The sequence below is a fragment of the Eleutherodactylus coqui genome, chromosome 3 (genome assembly GCF_035609145.1).
Source record: "Eleutherodactylus coqui strain aEleCoq1 chromosome 3, aEleCoq1.hap1, whole genome shotgun sequence".
In the NCBI taxonomy this organism is placed as follows: domain Eukaryota; kingdom Metazoa; phylum Chordata; class Amphibia; order Anura; family Eleutherodactylidae; genus Eleutherodactylus; species Eleutherodactylus coqui.
The window spans coordinates 265,392,975-265,410,782 of NC_089839.1; the positions used below are offsets into that span (position 1 = coordinate 265,392,975).

The 17,808-nt window shown below is 42.9% G+C and overlaps 1 protein-coding gene across 1 annotated transcript in view; it reads left to right on the forward strand.

Moving 5' to 3' along the window:
- DPYD (dihydropyrimidine dehydrogenase) overlaps window positions 1-17,808 on the forward strand; it is a 1,260,313-nt gene that overhangs the window by 881,797 nt on the left and 360,708 nt on the right. Inside the window, exon 15 of the mRNA XM_066597377.1 lies at window positions 15,442-15,510. Coding sequence (XP_066453474.1) covers window positions 15,442-15,510 — 69 coding nt within the window. The remainder of the gene's footprint in view (window positions 1-15,441; window positions 15,511-17,808) is intronic.

The window sequence follows — 17,808 nt, forward strand, 5'->3', positions numbered from 1 at the left end:
CCGTTCGGCGCGAGACAACCCCGATGCAGGGGTTAAAAAAACCACCCGCACAGCGCTTACCTGAATCCCGGCGGTCCGGCGTCTTCATACTCACCTGCTGAAGATGGCCGCCGGGATCCTCTGTCTTCATGGACCGCAGGGCTTCTGTGCGGTCCATTGCCGATTCCAGCCTCCTGATTGGCTGGAATCGGCACGTGACGGGGCGGAGCTACACGGAGCTACACGGAGCCCCATAGAGAAGAGGAGAAGACCCGGACGGCGCAAGCGCGGCTAATTTGGCCATCGGAGGGCGAAAATTAGTCGGCACCATGGAGACGAGGACGCCAGCAACGGAGCAGGTAAGTATAAAACTTTTTATAACTTCTGTATGGCTCATAATTAATGCACAATGTACATTACAAAGTGCATTATTATGGCCATGCAGAAGTGTATAGACCCACTTGCTGCCTCGGGACAACCCCTTTAAGGGGTTTTCTAAGCTTTAAAAATTGATGGTTTATCCTCAAGATAGTCAATTAATATATATTTTTGGTGGAAGTCCACTACTCGGGACCCTGCTAATGAGCTGATTCATAGGGCAGTGATGCTTGTGCAAATGCTGCAGCTTCTTCAATGTTAAGATCTGAGCACATACTTGTGAGTGCTCAGAATGCCATATGTTTTTAATACCAGTCATTCTTAGTACTATAGACTTGTCCCCTTGAATTGATCTGGACAAACCTGTAGTATTCAAAACACCCATGTGAGTGTATCTATCTATCTATCTATCTATCTATCTATCTATCTATCTATCTATCTAAACACATTTTATATATATAGAGTGAAAATGTGTTTGTTTGCTCTTCATAGGCTCCTACATACCTTGCTGGACCATACTTGGTACACATACTCTTCATGACCAACATAAAGTACTGGGGGAAGGTTTCAATAGCTTGTTGCACATAGCAAGTAATGCTATGCAAAAAAAAGGAAACCCATCAGACAAGTACAGGTGAAAGCAAAGAAAGTAAAAGTACTGCTGGCAAGTGAGACAAGCAAACCATGTGACCCAAAAACAAATGTCCAAGACAGGGCTGCAGACATTTATCATTAAAAAATTGAGAATTACAAATATATTAAAACCATTAAAAAAAACAGAAAATAAAGGAAATGCAGAATCAATACAAGGGAAATACATCATCATAAGCTAAGGGTGAAACGTGCGTGTCGGGGGCGCAGAGATTTCCAGATCCTCGGTCACGTGGTAACACTTAACTATATGCATGATATTGAGATTGCTTGTGCCTCTTGTAGGTTTATATAAGCATTAGAGATGAGCGAACGTGCTCGGCCACGCCCCTTTTTCGCCCGAATACCGCGATTTCCGAGTACTTCCGTACTCGGGCGAAAAAATTCGGGGGGCGCCGTGGCGGCACGGGGGGTAGCAGTGGGGAGTGGGGGGGGGGGAGGGAGAGAGAGAGGGCTCCCCCCTGTTCCCCGCTGCTACCCCCCGCACCACCACGCCTCTCCCCGCCCCCCGACGCCCCCCGAATCTTTTCACCCGAGTACTGAAGTACTCGAAAATGGCGGTACTCGGGTGCGTAAGTACTCGAAACGAGTATGTTCGCTCATCTCTAATAAGCATGACTCTCTTTGGGAACTTCTTATATGTGTGACCAGAGCTGATGTATTTCTTTGATTGATTTCTTTTATGTTTTGTTTTTTTAATGCTTTTATTATATTTGGAATTCTCAATAAACAATTTTTTAATGATACATTTCTGCAGTCCTGTCGTAGACATTTATTTTTGGGTCTGTTACATCATTTTGTAAAGCCTGGATAGCCCCTTTAATGCATCAGTACTGGTTTAAATTGAATGCTAAATATCTGTTTAAAATACACAAACTCTAAGTTTGTTATGTAAACAATAGGCTTAATTTTACTGCAACCGGAAGGTGAATTGTTCCTGTGGTTAATTTTTCGATTGAGTATTCCATGCACAGATTGTCGGTTAAAAAATAACACACAGGCTAAAAGGTTAATGTTTGATTAAATTATTCATACAAGAGAAGGAGTGGGGGGTGTATAAAATGAGAAAGAATACAGGTCAGGTATGTCAAGCCATTCTGAATTACTAGTCTTTATCACTATGCAGAATCTTCTTATTAAACAATGTACCTTCAGTCTATAAATCCATTCTTTCGGTGCTACCTTAATATGTCCATATCCATCTGGATTGACAGATTCTACAGACTTGGATTTCCCAAGAGGCAACAGTGTTACTGATGTCAGTGGCTGGCATTATTTACTTCTGTGTTCTATTATTAAATTGATAACAAGATAATTCCTGCGGTTCTCACAGACATGACAGGATTTGCAATTGTTAGCTCTCTTATTGCAGAGGCTTTGATGTCCTGTATTTTTTATGTTTAATAAGGGGCATCTTTTATTTAATTACTACTCTCAATCAGATACTACTCTGGATTGTAGGAAAAAGGGTCAACACATGCAGAGATGAAAATTTCCGTTGCTGAGCCATAACCATTTTCTAAGCAAATAATATGAAAAGTATATTTTTGATACAATTATTATCAGAAACGTAGATTGTGTTTGCCACAGTAGCAAAATGCTGCAAATGTTCTACTATTTAGGTCAAAAAGCTCAGGTTGGCCGTCATATTGTGTAAAATTGATTTTTAAAGAAGGTAATTAAACTATTAAATATGCTAATTGCTAAAAAAAAAATGATTGTGTATCATTGTGCATGTTGTTTAGTCATCTGAGAAAATTTTAAGACCGCCCCACAGTGAAACTATATCAATCAAGAAAAACCTTTGGTGGGAAAAAAACACAGCGAAAATTTGGGATGTAACCACATTTTCATTATTAGTCAAATTGAGCTACTATAGTCAGTTAAATTACCAACCCTGTTAATTCTTCCCCTCTAAGGGTGCATTCCCACAAACGTATATCGGCTCAGTTTTCACGCCGAGCCGATATATGTTGTCCTCATCTGCAGGGGGGGGGGGAGGATGGAAGAGCCAGGAGCAGGAACTGAGATCCCGCCCCCTCTCTGCCTCCTCTCCACCCCTCTGCACTATTTGCAATGGGGAGAGGTGGAACGGGGGCGGGGCTAATTCTCAGAACTTAGCCCGGGCCCCGTCCTGCCTCCTTTCATTGCAAATTGTGCAGAGGGGCGGAGAGGAGGCAGAGAGGGGGCAGGAGCTCAGTTCCTGCTCCTGGCTCTTCCATCCTCTCCCCCTGCAGATGAGGACAACGTATATCGGCTCGGTGTGAAAACCGGGCTGATATACGTTCGTGGGAATGCAGCCTAATATAGTAACATAGTATGTTAGGCTGAAAAAAGACATATGTCCTTCCAGTTAAGCCTATTACCCCACAATGTTGATTTAGAGGAAGGCAAAAAGCCCCAGGGAGGTAAAAGCCAACTGCCCTCATTTAGACCTCAGTCAGACGAGCATTTTTTCTGTGCATGAATAAGCACGCAAAACAATTGCGTCTATTAGAACCAATGCTTTCCTATGTAAGTGCTCACATGTACGTTTTTTAGAGGCACAAAATACTTGCACCTGCCAAAGATTGGACATGTATCTAAAGGTCTGTGGTTTGCGCAAAGATAGGTCCTGTTCTATCTTTGGAGCGGGCTTTCCATAGACTCCTATGGGAGCTGGAAAACACACCCCAAGCGCCTCTGATAGTGTGGACGGGCTTGTTCAAATAGCTGGAATTCAACCAGTCGTGTGATTTTTTTTTTCCCACATGCGAGAGGCAATCTTCTTGCGTGCCTATTCATGCGCAGGAAAAAACGCTCGTCTGACCAAGGCTTTAAGGGAAAAAAATGCCTTCCCGACTCCAAGTCTGGCAATCAGAATAATCCATAGTTTAACGACCCTTCTGAAGTAATGAGTCACTATAGCATGCAATATTGTAATGCTCAAGAAAGACATTCCAGCCAATTTTAAACTCTTTAATCCAATTAGTCATCTCCATGTCCTCAGGCAGAGATTTCCATAGACTCACTACTGTTACAGTAAAGAACCCCCTCTATGTTGGTGTATAAACTTTCTTTCCTCTAGACGTAGAGGATGCCCCCTTGTTAGTCACAGTCCTGGGTATAAATAGATGATGGGACACATCTCTGTATTGTCCCCTCATATATTTATACATAGTTATTAGGTTGCCATCTTTTTTCTAATTCACTGAAAAGGACCCACTAGAAAATTCAGTGAATTAATCTATACAATACTAGAACCCTACTGTCTCAGTGAATAGCCATCTTTTTTCTAAACTAAATAACTCCAATTTCGATAACCTCTCTGGGTATTGTAGTCCAACCATTCCATTTTTTACTTCTGTTGCCCGCTCAAGCTCTGATATATCCTTCTTAACTGCTGATGTGAAAACAAAACTGTCCACAATATTCCATGTGTGGTCTGACCAATGACCTGCAAAGAGGAAGAAAAATATTCCCTTCATATGCCCCTGGACCACTTTTAATGTGTGCAATGATCTATTTACCTTGGCAGCAGCTACCTGACATTAGTTGTTCCAGTTAAGTTTACAGTTAATTAAAATCTCCAGGTTCTTTTCATGTCAGTGTTACCCAGTGGTTTCCCATTTAGTGTGTAATGGTGACTTGTATTTCCCCTGCCCATGCACATAGCCTTACATTTATCAGTGTTAAACTTCATTTGCCACTTTTATGTCCAAGCCTTCAACTTGTTCTCTCTTGTGTTAATTACTTTACACAGTCTTATATCATCTGCAAAGGTTGATATGTTGCTGTGCAATTCATCTACCAGGTCATTAATAAATATATTAAAAACAATAGGGCCCAGTGTTGCCCCCTGTGGTACCCCACTATTAATGGTGTTCCAATCAGAGTATGTACCACTTATAACCACCCTATGCAGCTTTCTTACTCAGTCAGCTACTTACCTACTCGCATACATTATCGACCAGACCAAGCATTCTCATTTTATATACCAATCATTTATGAAGCACGGTATCAAATGCTTTGGAAAAGTCCAGATACACAAGATCCAGTGACTCTCCCCCATCCAGTCTAGAACTTACCTCCTTGTAGAAGCTGATCAGAATGCTTTGACAGGAAAAACACCTCTTACACCTATGCTTATATGGAGTTATACAGCCATTCTCCTTGAGTTACTCCACTATAACATGTCTTAAAAACCCTTCAAACATTTTACCCACAATAGAAGTAAAACTTGCCGGCTTGTAGCTTCTAGGTTCACTTTTTCACTACTTTTTGAATATTGGTACCACATTTGTGATGTTCCAACCCATTGGAATAGGCCCAGTCGCTATAGAGTCCTTAAATATAAGAAAAAATGGTCTGTCTAATAATTACCTAATTCCCTTAGAACCTGGAGATGTATGCCATTGGGAACCTGCGATTTGTCTATTTTTAAAGGGGTTGTCTAGCGCCGAAACAGGTTTTTTTTTTTCCATAGGCCCCCCGTTTGGCGCAGGACAACCCCAAGGGATGTGTTAAAAAAAAAACAAAACATATTACTTACCCGAATCCCCGCTCTGCGACGTCTTCCTTCTTCTTCTTTCACCAAGATGGCTGCCGGGATCTTCACTCACGATGCACCGCGGGTCCTTTCTCATGGTGCACCGTGGGCTCTGTGCGGTCCATTGCCAATTCCAGCCTCCTGATTAGCTGGAATCGGCACACGTGACAGGGCGGAGCTACGATGACCAGCTCTCCGGCACGAGCGGCCCCATTCACCAGGGAGAAGACCGCACAGCGCAAGCGCGTCTAAAAAAGCAAGAAGACATCAGAATTAGACGGATCCATGGAGACGGGGATGCTAGCAATGGGGCAGGTAAGTGAATAACTTCTGTATGGCTCATATTTAATGCACGATGTATATTACAAAGTGCATTAATATGGCCATACAGAAGTGTATAACCCCACTTGCTGCCGCGAGACAACCCCTTTAAGCCTTTAGGTACCAAGTGCTGTAAATTAACAGGGCTTGCTCCTGGGCTTTAATCCTGGCCAATAGCAAAAGTACAGCATTGGATTAAAACCCCTGCTCCTGCAGTCTAGCAGGAGCAGGTCAGGTACCCAGCTAATAGTAACAGTGTAAAAAAAAGTTTCAAACGTTATGGCTTCATCTTCGCCTCAACAATCCGGTCAGTTAATGGAGATGAAACTTCTTACCAGAGGCCTCAAGCAATGTTCCCTGATGCAATCTTCCTCCACAGACTTTTCCCGGCTTTTGTGTATGCACCCAATGGCAAAGTTTAAATTTAAAATCTCCTCGCTCCTTCAATTTTGCTGCAATGATCTTTGGAAATAGTGGCTCACTTTAGCATTTGCTGCAAGCAGGTGTTTCTGCTTAAGTGTTGATGCCAAAACTCTGCCTTGTCTTTCGAGAGAGATACGTCCCTAATCAAATCACTCAGCTCTTCCTGGGTAAACGTTTCTGGCTCTTTTTCAACATCAGATCTATAGTCTAAATCTTCAGGATCTTCACCAGCAGTGGCATGCATATCAAATTCAGTTACTTGAATTGGTAGTGAGACATCATGAGGAAGTGGTCTAATGGCCGAATCAAATTTGGCTAAATGATTTTATACCTATTTTTTGCCGAAAAGCTAATTGTAGTAATGCTGCAAAAGTAGCAATCCTTGTCATGGTCCTTTGGCTCCCTCCATATTATAAGTATTACAAATGGAAGTGAAGCCTTCTGCCCATAAAGCCAATCAGGCAATCCACTAGAACATGCTAACCTAATAACGTGTGGAGCCCAGGATTTATCCTGATCACCTAGTGCGCACCTAAAGTATAATTTGGAGATTTTTAAAAGATTTGCAGTTATCTTATGTTGTGAAGCTGTAAGTAAACCACAGATAAAACATGTCCAGGTGATCTATGCATTTTCTAGGCATGCCAACAAATACATTTATGGCAAGAGTAATCCAACCTGAAATGAGAAATATTATTAATTATAGTACTCATATTACAACCAATACTGAAACATAATGAATCTCATCATGAAACGCAGACGTGCTACAAAATCAGCAACAAAATCTATCTGATCCACCAAAAACCAACTCAGATGAAAAAAGTTTGTTGACTAGTGTAATGGGGCAGAAAACCTGAACTGAACCCTTAGTGCTGCTGTGATCACAGTCCTATACTGGGAGTTCATTGCTAATATAGTATGTACGGCTGAAAAAGACATATGTCCATCCAGTTTAGCCTATTACCATCCAATATTGATCCAGAGGAAGGTAAAAACAACCCAATGAGGTAGAAGCCAATTTTAACCGTTTAAGGACCCTTAACAGCCCACCAGTAAAGAGCTTTTATCTGATCATCCAACAACATGAGCAACTCCAACTGGTTTGTTGTCCACCATCCAGAGACAGGTGGCACCATCCGTACAGGCCCCTATGCCTTTTGGGACCATTTCCAGATGCTTGCCTGAGGGACATTTGGTCTCACAATGCCCATTATGTGTACTGCCCTTGACAACCACCCACTTCCTCCTTAATTTACAATGGAGTTGTGAACAACAAAACTGGTCTGTTATGAAGTGAAACAGGGTTGTCTGCAGAGATTAATCCAGATTTAGTTTGGAATCTAGGAATGAGCACCTCAATCCTGCCTTTACTGTGGAGCAGCATGCCGCCTTCATGTTGGTGTGATGGTCTGTGGAGGCTATTGCATATGACAGTTGGTCCCCTTTATTATTGGTACAAGGGACAATGACAACTCACCGATATGTTCAGGACATCCTTGCAGCCATGTGTGTTGCCTCACTTTGCAGCAGAGAGGCACTTGCCAGCAGTATAATGCTCAGCACACAGAAAAGATGTCACAAGAATGCCTGCACAACATTGTTACACTTCTGTGGCCTGCCTGATTACCAGATTTATTTCCAATGCAACATATATAGGACCACCTGGGAAACCAACTTCAACATGCTATGAGTTTGCACGATCTAGAGACTCAGTTACAGCAAATGTGGGCCAATATTCCACAGGATACCATACTGGACCTGTAGGGCTCTATGCCCGCCCATATCACAGCTTGCATCCAAGCTAGAGGAGGTACAACATGCCTCCATGCCCGCCCGTATCCGATCTTGCATCCAAGCTAGAGGCGGTACAACAGGGTACTAGAGCCTCCATGACCACCTGTATCACATCTTGTATCCAAGCTAGAGGCGGTACAACAGGGTACTAGAGCCTCCATGCCCACCTGTATCACATCTTGTATCCAAGCTAGAGGCGGTACAACAGGGTACTAGAGCCTTCATTCAAGTGTTCAGTTTTCTGCAATAAATTATTTTTTCGCTCTGATATTGTAATTTCTTACTTATATCAACATTACAATCCCACATATAAAGTTTCATTATATTCTGACAGCTCCCTCTGGATGCTTCATTTCTTTTGACAATGAGTGTATATTTATTACTCCTACACCAGCACATAGTTTACTTAGACCAGCATATAAAGCATTGGTCTAAGTAAATACACCCCGTTGTTTTCTCTCCATAGATTTATCGTGGTCAATTACTAGCCATTAATGGTGAAAATATCAGTCCCAACGTTCCTGACAGCCATACCACGGATTGCCACCCTATTATTGCTCCTGTGTTTTAAACACAAGTGATAGTTGTTCCAGTGAATGTAGGGCAGGCGCACCTGGATCATTCCGGCATAGGCACCTTAATTCACAGTAAACAGGAGTTGCTCAAACATGAAGCAGCTCCTCTTTACGCAGGCCAATAGTTGCTTTGCTTTTAGTTTTGCTAAAGACAAATTACTTTTCCAAGTGAGCGATTGCTCGCTCAGTGCCCGTCAGTGGCCGCACGGGCCCTTTAGTTAGACAGTATTGCACAGTATTGACCTGTTTGACACATCACCTAACCTGAAGGAGACTATACAGAGGTTGGTGGGGAAACCTCCGCCATGACCTCCCGTGTAATGGCCAGTCCTTGTAACTGCAGGCACGGCTCCCATTGATTTCAACGAGAGCCATGCCTGCACTTACAATCGCCGGCCACTACACAAAGATCGGCGCGGAGACTTCCACTCCGACCTCTCTGCTATTGTGACGCTGATAGCATGGCCCGCTCAGCTGATCGGTCGGGTCCCTAGCAACTGATCAACTATTGATGGCCTTTCGGGATGCTAGTATTTCAGTGGAAAACCCCTTTTAACTTTCCCTACAAATAAACATTTGGGCATCAACAATCACTTACCGTCCTCTTGGGTAAAAACATTATGTGGGATAGAAAAAGGTGTCTTCCAGCCAAACCTATTAGATCCAGCCATGCCAAGTGGTAGTGCTAATGTGAATATTTGATTTTCACCTTGCCTTTTAAAACGTTACTGTGCAATGTTCTGTAATAAAGATTTAAACAGGGCAATGTTTCTCTAATTAATAAACTTGTTAATGAAATTAACAGCTGTTGAAGGCACCAGACACTCCAGACTCTTCACTTTTTGGTGAGATCCCTGAGGACCTTCATGCTTCATGAATATAATTTGACAAAACCTAACTCAGCCACTTCTAATTTACAGCAGATCACCTCTGACTTGCTTGTGCTTTTGCCTAATAAAAAATTTAGTATATATCCGGAATAGAAATTGTTGCCTTGATTTCAAATGTGCCTGACAATAGCATTATATTCCAGTCACGTCACCGAGGTCTATTTACAGACTGCTTAGCATCAACGTGCTACGCCTGAGTAAGACATGAATCTTAGCCTGCACTTTGTTCTAGGTTTTACATTGTGATTTAAATTCTCCTTCTTTTTTAATTAGTTCATCGGTTCCATTACCAGCTGTTTAATATGTGATGAATAGTTGAGAGAGATTGCACAAAGTTAATGATCTCTTGATGGACAGAAATTTGTTTATCTTGTCCGTGTTATAAGGGTGATGAAGTTTTGACTTTTTGTTTTTCAATTTTTAGTTGCCATCCTTTAAAACTAACACAGTGATGATTTCACTATTTTGGGTAATTCACAGGGCTGATTTGTACTTCCAAGTTCTTTCTAAGTTTTTACCTGAGTAAACTCTTATCCATTATAAGGCTGGTTTCAGATGAGTGTATGAAAACACATCCCTAATATGGATCTACTGTGTTTCCCTGAAAATAAGACCCTACCTTCTATTAATTTTTGCCCCAAAAGAGAGACAGGGTCTTATTTTTTGGGGGTGTCTTATACTCACCTAGCAGGCGCTGTTCGAGTCCCTCCCATTGGGCTCCAGCAATCTTCCAAGTAATCCTTAATGCCGACAGAGTATCTCATGCTTGAATACCCCACCTCCAGCAAGCGATTGCAATGATAGGTTCAGAAGCACTGCCTCAGCCAATCAAATCCGGCGCTCGATGAACTAATCACAGCCATTTAATTATGTCATTCAATGAATGGCTGTGATTGGTTCATTAAGCGCCATCACCAGCAAGAGATGCTCCATCGGTAATTCTTCCTCCGTGATTGAAAATCGCAAGTGATTTCTGCTTGTGTGCATGGAATAATCATGTTTAGAGATGAGCGAGTATACTCGCTAAGGCACATTACTCGAGCGAGTAGTGCCTTAGCCGAGTATCTCCCCACTCGTCTCTAAAGAGGGGGCCGGCGGGGGGCGGGGAGCGGCGGTAGAGAGCGGGGAGGAACGGAGGGGAGATCTCTCCCCCTCGCTACCCACCGCTCCCCGCCGCAACTCACCTGTCACCCGCGCCGGCCCCCGACTCTTTAGAGACGAGCGGGGAGATACTCGGCTAAGGCACTACTCGCTTGAGTAATGTGCCTTAGCGAGTATACTCGCTCATCTCTAATCATGTTACATTGCATGCTATGGACAAACATTGCTGCAGAATCCGCTGCCAGATGCCCACCGTGGATTCGGCAGCAAAAATCTGCCCATGTGCATTGGTCCTTAAAGTAAATATAGCACAATAAAATATTACATATAGGTAATAGAGTCCTACCATAAACGTGTCAAAAATTATATTTCTAGCATAAAAAGAAGTAAATAAGAAACAATATTAATAAGAAATTGGTCCTTTACATATAACCACTGCAGATTTGGACTCTTGAGAAATGTCATTGACAAATTGGCGGATCTGGATGAAGGGGGTATTCTCATTTGAGACCCCACTGTAAAGGAAATGTTATTATTTCTAATATCTAGTGCCGTAAATCCTGGAGCATCGGGGCTTACTTTCTTCTTTTGGCTTCATGTTACCACAACTGGGATTAGACTTTGGAGGCTTAATCCTTTTGGTTGAACCTGCTGGATGGTAATGCTAGAGCGGAGGAGGCTCTATTGGAGTTTTTTCAGATTAATCTTGGCTCTTTCTGTATTGTCTGCAGTGTGGGACGCTACTAAGACATTTATATGGGGTCATTGTACAGAAGATTAGCTTACATAAGTCCAAATCTAGGGGGTGTCAATTAGGGTCCTTCAGCACCGAGCTATTCAGACAGAAATCAATTGGAAAGAGGCACGGTCTCAACTTGCGGATTATTTGAGAGATGTTGCAAAAGTCAAGCGTCTGTTTACGAAGCAGAATATCTTTGAGGAAGGGGAAGCAGGGGGTCATTTTATTTTTGGCTTCAATATTTAAATCACAGGAATCATCATCTTATGTAGCAGCATTGTGAAGGCCTGATGATTCTTTAGTTATAAAGGAGAATGACATTTTGGAGACATTTTTTTCTCCAGTTTAAAACATGCATGCTTCTAAATTAAGGGTGCCTTCACATGAGCGTGTGCGTGTGCCATACATAGGTGCGCAGAAAAGTGCACACCCACGTACGAGCACAAACATACGTGAATGCAGGTCCGTGCCGATTGCCTTCAATGGGGCTGCCAGGAACCCCAGCAGTGATTTTTGGGGAAGGGCTTTGAATATAAGCCCTTCCTTGAAAGTCATCCCTGTTTGTGTAACAAAAGAAAAATAACAAAAATAATATGTATATATATATATATATATATATATATATATATATATATATATATATATATATATATATATATATATATTCACCTCTCCACCGCTGCCATGTAAATATTCCCCACAGAGATCAGTTCCGAGAGGACTCCACACGGGGAGTAAAGAATTCCCTGCCACAGCTGTCACAGCTGTGGCAGAGGATCACAATGTTCTTCCATTGCTTTCAATAGGACCGCCACTTCTGCAGTCACATTAAAAGCAATGGGCTGCTGGCAAGCCCTGCAGGGATTTTTGGGGGAACGGCTTTAAATATAAGTCCTTCCCTGAAAATCATCCCTAGGATGTGCTAAAAATAAAAAAAAATTATACTCATCTCTCCTCAGCTGCCGAGGCTCAAGCGTGTCTACCCTGTCTTCTACCTGCACTGCTCTGAAGCTCTTCCAGCAGGTGGGGATTTAAAATCCCTGCCTGCTGAAAGGGCTGTATCTTATTGGCTGAGTGCTCAGCCAATCACAGGCAGCTCTTAGCCATTCATTGAATGACAGCTGAGTGCTGCCTGTGATTGGTCACAGCACTCAGTCAATCATAGGCAGTGCTTGGCATTCATTGAATTCTATTTGTCTGTTAGTCTGACTCCCTGCCCCGTTTCCCTAGTGAGCCTAGAGACTGTCGGACAGTTGTCGCTCTGGGGCCTAGCCCAGGGGGGAAAGTAGGTAGGGACAGGGGTTGCTGGTAGTTTCAGTGACTTCAAGTTACCCTGACCCCAGCTCCCTGACACTCTGAAGTGCTTTCAGCAGGCGGGGATTTGCCAATCAGAGGCAGCGCTCAGACATTCATTGAATTCAATGAATGGCTGAGTGCTGCCTCTGGCTGAACGCAGTGATTAATCACAGGCAGCGCTCAGCTGTCTTTTAATGGCTGAGTGCTGCCTCTGATTGGTCACAGCACTCAGCCAATCAGAGGCAGGCCTTTCAGTAAGTGGGGATTTTAAATCCCCGCCTGCTGAAAGCCCTTCAGAGCAGTTCAGGAGAAGAGCCAGCTAGACGTGCTGAGCCCCAGCAGCATCAGAGAGGTAAGTATATATATATATATTTTTTTAATTTTTTATACATTCTGGTGATGACTTTTAGGGAAGGTCTTATATTTAAAGCCCTTCCCCGAAAATCACTGCGGGGGCTGCCAGCATCTCACTGCTTTCAATGGAGCAGACTATATAGTGAAATTTAACAAGCGTAAAGGCATTGCAGGCAAGCATTTTTTCATTTACATATGTCTAGTTGATCAAAATGACAACGTGTCCTGTTTTGGGAATGTCTAAACTTTACTAGTTTCTCAATATGACAAGATTTGATGATGCTAAGATTTTACATCCCAATATTCAAAACTATAATGCAAATTACATTTAATCGGTTTTACAAACTAGTTCACTTGGTCCAAATGTAAGCCAACTATGTGGCTAATTACTGGAGGGGTTCTAGGTGAACTCTGCTACATATATTATGGAGCTGTCATCTTCTTCAGCAATACTTGTACTTGGTATTTCATTTATTATTCTCTTTAGTTCGTCACAGAGTCTCAAAAACTCAATGTTTAGCATTGCTGAATATTGGCTCACATATTCCATCAAAATTCCACCCGATTTTAAGTCACACACACTTAAAACAACCACACTTTAAATCAACCACACATCACAAGCTCATAGTCAATCTTTTGTTTACTTTAAGGCTGCCTACACACAGCCAAATTTGCATTGCTGAATTTGGAGCAGGTGTCCGCCTCCGGATTTTGCAGCAAATACCTGCCATAGCATGCTATGGAAAAGTGTTTTTTTCTGCCAACGGAGAAAAATCAATTGCGATTTTCCACTCATGGGGGAAAAAATCGCTAAATGCTCTATTTCTATGTGGTTTCCATGCAGACGGCTTCCATTGAAGTCAATGGAAACTGTCTGACCTGTAGCCCTTCCGCAATCATCATTGCTGAAAGGTTGTGGGATATGCGTCATAGCCTAGCAATGACGCAGCATTAGATGTACTGCTCACGTGCGCCGTTGTGTCGGCCGACACATCAGCAGCACAGATAAGAACAATCCGGACAGGTACGCGGGGGTCACCAGCCGGGCACAGGGTCGGATTCGGCTGTGGGGTCCCGCATGCGGAATCCAACCCAGTCATGTGCAGGTGGCCAAAGTAGTTCTCAGGAGCAATAACTAGTCCCAATGAATCCTCTTTGGAAAGTGGTAGAATTCGTGGTAGAAGCATTGCCTTGCAGCACTGATGTCCTGTGTCAAATCTGACCAAGGACAGCATCTCCATGGAGTTTGTATGTTTTCCTTGTCTTTCTGAGGATTTCTTTTGTGTACTTCTGATTCATTCCACACTCCAAAAAATATACTACCTTGTTTCCCCGGAAATAAGACACTGTCTTATATTAATTTTTGCCCCAAAAGAGGCACAGTGTCTTATTTTCAGGGGTGTGTTAATACTTACCTAGCAGGCAGCGTTCAGGGTTCCACATGGGGGGTGCGGTGCCCCAGCAGGCTTCCGTGTAGTCCTCAGTGCTGAACAAGCTTTTTCTTCCTTGTAATGGGGCTTAAATACTCCGCCTCCAGCAAGAGATTGCTGTGATTGGATCACAAGCACCGTGGCTCAGCCAATCAGAGCCAGCGCTTGATGAACCAATCACAGCTATTCAATGATGTCATTCATTGGTCAACAGGTTATGTTTGGTATTGCCCCACAGCTCTATTCTCTTCACTGTTGTCAAGCTGCAATGCCACTCACAAGTTTTGGACACATGTAGCACTTTTGTGGAAGAAAATTGCCATTTTTCTGATCTTGGACACCCACTTTAAATGCATTTTGATTTTGTTCTATTTATCAAGTATAAACTATCTTTGCTATATATATTTTGGCTTGTGTATATGAAAGTCTGGCTTTGATGGTCTATTGATTGTTTGACACACTGTACTCAAAAGGAAAGATCAAAAACAGATTGGTTTGCTCAAGGCCTTCTCATTAAAAGGTTTTAAAAGCTTGTGATTCGCTATATGAAGTAAGTTTATTGGTGTGCTTGTTTGATGTGTATAGCAGCAGCGAGAAATTTTATTAAGTAGTTTTTACTAATAAAGTAAAAGAATATTTCAACTTCACTGACCACATATTGTCAGCTCTTGCCACTGCCGAGGTTAACAGCATGGAAGATGTAGCTAAGCAGCGGTATGGAAGTACTGGTAGGCATACATTGCTTCTCTTGCCTGTCCCAAAATGTGCATTAACTGTGCAGTGGGGACCATGATAGGAGAACTAATGGTGTATCAATACTCATCATCAAACCGTCTAGAATAGACATCTTTAGATCTCTACAGGAATGTGGAGATGTACCAATGTAATCTGCTGGTGGCAGCACTTGATTGTAAGCCAAACCAGAGTTCAGTTATATGAAAATATGAAAAGAAGTAACTTTTTATCAAATATTCTATTTCAGATTCTTATTGCAAGTATTATGTGCAGTTACAATAAGGAAGACTGGACAGAACTGTCTCAAATGGCAGAGGTAAGAGTTCTCTACATAATATAAAGTGCATGACTATATATACAATACCGTGCAAAAGTTTTAGGTAGGTGTGGAAGAAATGCTGCAAAGTAGCTGTGTCAGCAATTTATTTTTGCTAATTAACAAAATGCAAAGTGAATGAACAAATGAGAAATTTAAATCACTTCAATGTTTGGTGTGACCACCCTTTGCCTTTAAAACACCATCAATTTTTTTAGGTGCACTTGCACACAGTTTTGGAAGGAACTCAGCAGGGAGGTTGTTCCAAACATCTCAGAGAACTACCCACAGATCTTCTGTGGATGTAGCTTGCTCAAATCCTTCTGTCTCTTCATGTAATCCTAGACAGATTGGATGATGTTGAGATTAGGGCTCTATGGGGGCCATATTATCACTTCCAGGACCAAATCCCCAACAATGTTTGCTGAAATGCAGCCCCAACTTGCAAGGAACCTCCATAATGCTTTATTGTACCGCTCTCCACCATGCTTTACTGCTGCTTGCAGACATTGATTATTGTACCGCTCTCCACCATGCTTCACTGCTGCCTGCAGACACTCATTATTGTACTGCTCTCCACTGTGCTTCACTGCTGCCTGCCGACACTCATTATTGTACTGCTCTCCACCATGCTTCATTGCTGCTTGCAGACATTGATTATTGTACCGCTCTCCACCATGCTTCATTGCTGCCTACAGACACTCATTATTGTACCGCTCTCCACCGTGCTTCACTGCTGCCTGCAGACACTCATTATTGTACCGCTCTCCAGCCCTTCAGCCAAGAAACTGCCTTCTGTTACAGCAAAAAATATTTCAAATTTTGACTCATCATCCCAGAGCACCTGCTGCCATTTTTATTTGCATGCTAGTTTCTGTGCTTTTGTGTATAGTCGAATCCCTCGGCTTTGCTTCTACATTGAAGGCATGACTTTTCAACCTAAATTCTTCCATGAAGACCACTTTTGGGTAGACTTCTCTGAACAATAGATGGATATACCAGGATCCCACTGGTTTCTGCCAGTTCTGAGCTGATGGCAATGTTGGACATTTTCTAATTTTGAAGGGCAGTAAGCATGATGTGTCTTTTATCTGCTGCACTATGTTTCGTTGGTCGACCACTGCACCTACAGCCATACACATTTCTCATTTCTTTGTGCTTTTTCAATTGAGCTTGAAAAACACTTCATGAAACCTAAGTTTGCTATGAAATCTTTACCTGGAAGAGACCTGGCTGATGCAGTATAACTATCTTGTTGCTGTGCTCAGTTTTGCCATGGTGTATGAGCTGTGACATGAAACTGTCTTCCGCAATCTCACCTTTGGAACAGAGCATCCAGGTCTAAGCCTCCTGTACAGCTTTTTCGGTTTTAGGCCGCCAGCAGATGGCCGGGTTGGATCCCCAGCGAGAAATCCCACAGCGGGACCCGACCTGCCCCCCTGCAGGGACCAGTGCGGGTCTCACCTTCTCCTGCGGCTCCGGCTCTGTGATGTGATGGCTGCCGGCCAGAGCAGAGCTGGGGTACCGGGAGTAATATTTCTGTGCATGCCTCCGCGAGACCCGCAGAGAAATAGAACTTGCCGCGATTTGTTTTTTGCGTGTATTTTCACGCGGACAAATCGCGGCTGTCAGCATAGAATTGCGTTTTGCAATGCAATCCTATGCAGGCGGGCAGGGGCAGAAATTCTACGGGAACACCCGCTGCAGAATTTCCGCCCGTGTGCAGGGGGCCTTTGTTAATGATGTTTCAGCCTACGTATGTAAATGATGATCATTATCACCTGCTTGGTATAATTGGTTAAAGGGGTTTTCCGGTCTCCCTGCAACCATCATCTTTAGAGGCTGCAGTCAGCTTGAGCTATCTACAAACAGGCTCCTGCAGCCAATGATAGTGCTCAGCGATTATTGTTGCGTCTGTCATTGGCAACAGCGGCAGGCTTACAGGATGTCACAGGCTGACTGCAGCCTGTAAACAACAACCCAGCAAAGACCGGAGCTGGCAGTGGGGAGCAATGGGGGATTGGGGAGCTGTGAGTATCAGCTGTTTTGTTATTTTACACCATGGGGAACCCCTTATGCTACCGTTTCATAACTTGGACAACCCCTTCAATCATAGTCCTGATTAAAATCCTACAAAATCTCTGACTTTGGGCAAGTGTACATAGGAGAATTGATGTTATTTGGAAGGCAAAGGGTGCTCACACCAGATATTGATTTGATTTAGCTTTCTCTTTAGTTCATTCATTTTGCATTTTGTTAATGAACAAAAAACTATTGAAACTGCTATTTTAGAAAGCA